Here is a 4,441-nt window from a genome sequence, read left to right on the forward strand (position 1 = left end):
GAGGGGAAGAAAAGTCAGTCACTTCCAATGCTGTGTACTTCACATCTTAAAATTGCATTTACATATCAACACCATAACTACTAATTTTTAAAGAATATTAAAAACTGCACTGCATTACCATTTGATAATACTAAATTCTGACTACATTTGGAAGTCTTATATTCAACTTGAATAAAAAAGATAAAAGCATTTCAGCATGGTGACAATGGTACCCAATAATAGTTGGTGTGCAAGTTCAAAGGATTTGGGAAATAGAAAAATATAAGTTTATGGTAAGCAAATAGCTAAGAAATGTAGATCACAAATAGTACTCAAATTGGTTTATCTACTTAAAAAGTCTTAGCGTCTTGCATCCATGTAAGTACCACCTTCAAAGTAATGTCCCACCTGTTTTTTCTTCTAGTAACTGAAGCTTTTGTTCTATCTCTGCCCGCACTCTTTCACTCTTCTCCAGCTTCTGTAAAAGGCTTCCAACATCCACCATAGCTCCATTGTACACAATGAGGCCGACGTTTTCTTCTATGGCTTTTGATTCTTGCTTTATAGTAGGCGATGGTAACAGTAATCTGTTTCCTGTATTAGATTAAGTAGCATTAGGAAATAATTCTGCCATTTTTCAGTTCTAGTGACCAACCTCAAAAACTTCTTAAAATAATAAATTCCTAAAAGAATAAATACAGATTCAAGTTTGCTGGTCTATCGCTCACATTTCTCTCCTCCCTCCTTACTCCAATCCCCCACCCCCCCCAAAAAGGAGCATGCTCTTTCATGACATTCTTCTATGCCTCCTTTCTGCAGTAATTTGTCTTCAAAAATCAGGCTCTGTTCTACTACCTACAGCACCAATCCTCCTGACTGCAAAACTGCAGTGAATGAGAAATACTTCTCCCAAGTAACTGGCGAAAGGACGAGAGGAAATGGCCTCAAGTTGCGCCAGGGGAGGTTTAGATTGGATGTAAGGAAAAATTTCTTTACTGAAAGAGTGGTTAAACATTGGAACAGGCTGCCCAGGGAAGTGGTTGAGTCACCATCCCTGGAAGCATTTAAAAAACAGGTAGATGAGGCGCTTAGGGACATGGTTTAGTGGGCATGGTGGTGTTGGGTTGACGGTTGGACTCGATCTTGGAGGTCTCTTCCAACCTTAATGATTCTATGATTCTATGCTGTTCATCAATATTCAGCATTAACTTCCGTCCTCCTTCCTGTTCCAGGATATTAAGATTTATCCTATAGATGCAACAAGATGTGCTGGAAGCCAGAAATACTGGCTTTATGAACTGCCAGTAATTACTACATTACTACAGTAATTTATGAACTGCCCAAGATTTACTTTTCCAAACTGACAGGTTCCCTGTGGACCTGAATTAGTTTCTGCAAGAGAGTAAGTATCTCAGAACTCTCGTTATCATTCGGACAGAAACAATTCTCTAGAAGTCTGTGGCATAAAAAAATAATACCACCTAACATATCTTCTTGTAGCTCTTCAGACTCCTCTTGATTTTCTTCATCTTTAGAAGTATCTGTTAGTCTTCTGTAAAAGCAAGATTCTCTAAGCACTACTTTATTAAGTAGCTTCTTCACCTAAAACACAGCCATGGAAAGAAATGTTACTTAATACACAGACATTATATTACCTAAACAAGAATGTTTTAGCTTGGAAAACTTAAGAGAAATTGCACAGCCTTTTGAACTTTAACATACTGGGGCTTAAAATGAAAACCAGCTAGGGAAAAAAAGAAGATACAATTTTGAGACAAAAGCTACATATATGGGCATATTAAGAGCTGCAAATTTCACCTTTTCATTCCAAGACAATTTACAAAAGATTAAACTAGTATTTCACTGTAGACATGAAGTGGCTACATAAAAATCAGGGATCAAGTATGTAAGCAACAGCCTTTAGAAGCCAAACTATATTCCTCCCACTTAGAGCATTCCTGTAACCTTTTCGAAAAGATTTCTATTACTACACAAAACCTGAGCACGTGACAGGTGTAGTCCAAGAGTGTACAGTATCTCCTCCATGTCCTTCTCCAGAAGATATCCACAATGACTTTGATCAAAATAAACGAAAGCCATCAGAAGATCCCTATTAAGAGTTACCATCTGCGTCTTGTCTTTCTCCTACAGAAAATTCATTATGGGATCATTAGGAAGTTGAAATATCATTTTCCCACCATCTACTAAAAACAAGTAAACTTTTCAGTTAACAGAAGTTTTCCTCTGTTCATTTTATTGTTACTTTCAGTCGAATGATTAATATAACTAGCATTTACCTACTGAGCTCAAATATAATATAAGCAAGCTATTTAGGACAAGTAATCTTTCAAGTATTTAAAACAATTACAGCACAATGGACAGTAACATCTGGTAGACACTTTCCTTTTGTTCATGCTAATATGTCAAAAAATTTGAAGAATTAACCTAATTAAAAAAGTAAACATCCCTTCTCCTCCCAATCATATATTTTACTGAACAGCTGTTTTCAAAGTGAAATCCCCATGAACATGTAATGGATAAGCATCCAGCACTCACAGCTACAGCAGTTCTGCAGACTGTGTTTTCCCATTATTCCTATTCCTACATCTCCTATTTTTCCTTGAAGAAAAAAATAAAGAGAATCAGAAACTTATTTTATTCTTGCATTTATAAAGAAAGTTTAATCGTAACAAATCAAACTTTGCTGTTCCTTAATCTGAACTGTGGAGGCAAGCTATTAGCCTCATGACACGAAAAGCATCCATTTTCCTGCAGAGAGATGTAAAAACATCACAAAATAATTCCAAGCTTCACAACTGAAAAGCCAGTTTATGAATCAAGCTAAGCTGCTGCTTTTCTTACGTAAGAATACAGCAGTTGAAAATCATGGATAAAATAATCACATCTGCTGCCTCTTATGTGCACATACAGCATTAGTCCTCACATCTTTCAGACAGATCAGTATCTCATATAAGAAAGTTTTCCAACAGCTTTCACCCAGTGAACTTTAAAATGTAAGTGAAAGTAGGCTGTAAGCACCTTACCCAAAGCTGTCACACGTTCCCTAACTTCTACATACACTTAATGTTTCAGTCCAGAAGTGCTGAAGGAATCAAGGAGTGCAAATAGGTCTTATAATAAAGTTAAGCTCTAATTAGGACACCTCTAACAAGGTTATATGTAGTTGTTAAGAAAGGTGTTAATTACTTTATCTTTAGATGACCTCTCTTTACAATGCCTATTTCCCTCTCTTCTGTCCTCCCGTTTGTTCATTTCCTCTTCATCCCGGTCTGTAAAACAGAAAGAATTCAACATACCCACAGCAAACGATTCTATAACCATTATCTCAAAATACTATGTTCATTGAAAAAGTTCACATAAACCCCCAAATATCTGAAATTAATTTTCCCCCCCCCCCCCCCCAAAAAAAAAAAAGAGGCATTTAAGTGAGTCCTGTTATATTTTGATTTTTCTCTGGTCTTATTTTAACATAAGCCATTTGTCATGTTTTTTTCCCCCCGTGTCTGTCTCACACATACAGGTTAGAAGAGCTGAAACAAATCCCAACCAGGCCAAAATGAGTTCCGCCAACATCACCATCTATTTAAGTGGTGTGCAGAAAATTACCACAATTCTCCCTAATGAGGCTTGGCAGAGTCTGCATTCAGCTATGGTTACTCCTATCAGGACAAAAATCAGTACTATTTACTCTCAAATATCTTATATCATAAAAACCGTATCAACTATACAATTAAAAGCATGTCTTTATACTCATGTCTGAGTGAGGTATTACTGATCCTATGATTCAGATTCTCCAAGAAGTTACAGATCACATCGCTTATTAGATGTGACTTACAAACTGCAGGTCTTTTGTTTAAAGGTAGACAGTACAGTAAAACTAAATCTAAAATCAAGAGAGAAAGAGGAATATGACAACTGCAGGGACGGATTACGGCATGCAGCTCTGTACCTTATGTGCAAGCCTTTGGTCAGAGAATCACGTGCCATGTTCAGCTTTAAGCTCACCTTTCTTGTGAGGAAAACTTTGGAAAAAACTATGTATCACAACTCTTGTCTAATTTTGCCAACACGTTTCTGAGAACCAATAGCTTTCTCCTGCACCTCCATGGCTTGGATTGTTCTCAGCAACTCTGACTGGGAATGGCACAAGGACAGATTATGGGAAGTAGCAGCACTTGTACAGAACAGACAAGCCCAGGGCACTCTCACAGCCAGATTATACGCAAATAAGAGTTATTTTGGAAACCACAGATTAGCACCGATTTTTTAAGGCTGGTGCAGTTCTCTGCCAAAAATACAACTGAAAACACTGGTTAGAAAATGGTGGGACTGCAATATCTAAGCAGGTCAAACCCACATCTCTAGCAAAAACTCTCCATAAAAGCACAAAAACCCCAAAGAAATACAAACCAAAAAATATACACCACATCTTACGCCTTTC

At 37.1% G+C, this 4,441-nt stretch overlaps 1 protein-coding gene across 1 annotated transcript in view; it reads right to left on the reverse strand.

Annotated features, from left to right (window-relative positions):
* CCAR1 (cell division cycle and apoptosis regulator 1) overlaps positions 1 to 4,441 on the reverse strand; it is a 28,664-nt gene that overhangs the window by 2,324 nt on the left and 21,899 nt on the right. The window contains exons 19-22 of the mRNA XM_009325807.1: positions 3,187 to 3,269; positions 1,978 to 2,124; positions 1,461 to 1,581; positions 388 to 573 (exon numbers count right to left, since the gene is read on the reverse strand). Coding sequence (XP_009324082.1) covers positions 388 to 573; positions 1,461 to 1,581; positions 1,978 to 2,124; positions 3,187 to 3,269 — 537 coding nt within the window. The remainder of the gene's footprint in view (positions 1 to 387; positions 574 to 1,460; positions 1,582 to 1,977; positions 2,125 to 3,186; positions 3,270 to 4,441) is intronic.

The sequence above is a fragment of the Pygoscelis adeliae genome, unplaced genomic scaffold (assembly GCF_000699105.1).
Source record: "Pygoscelis adeliae isolate BGI_AS28 unplaced genomic scaffold, ASM69910v1 Scaffold4, whole genome shotgun sequence".
Classification (NCBI taxonomy): domain Eukaryota; kingdom Metazoa; phylum Chordata; class Aves; order Sphenisciformes; family Spheniscidae; genus Pygoscelis; species Pygoscelis adeliae.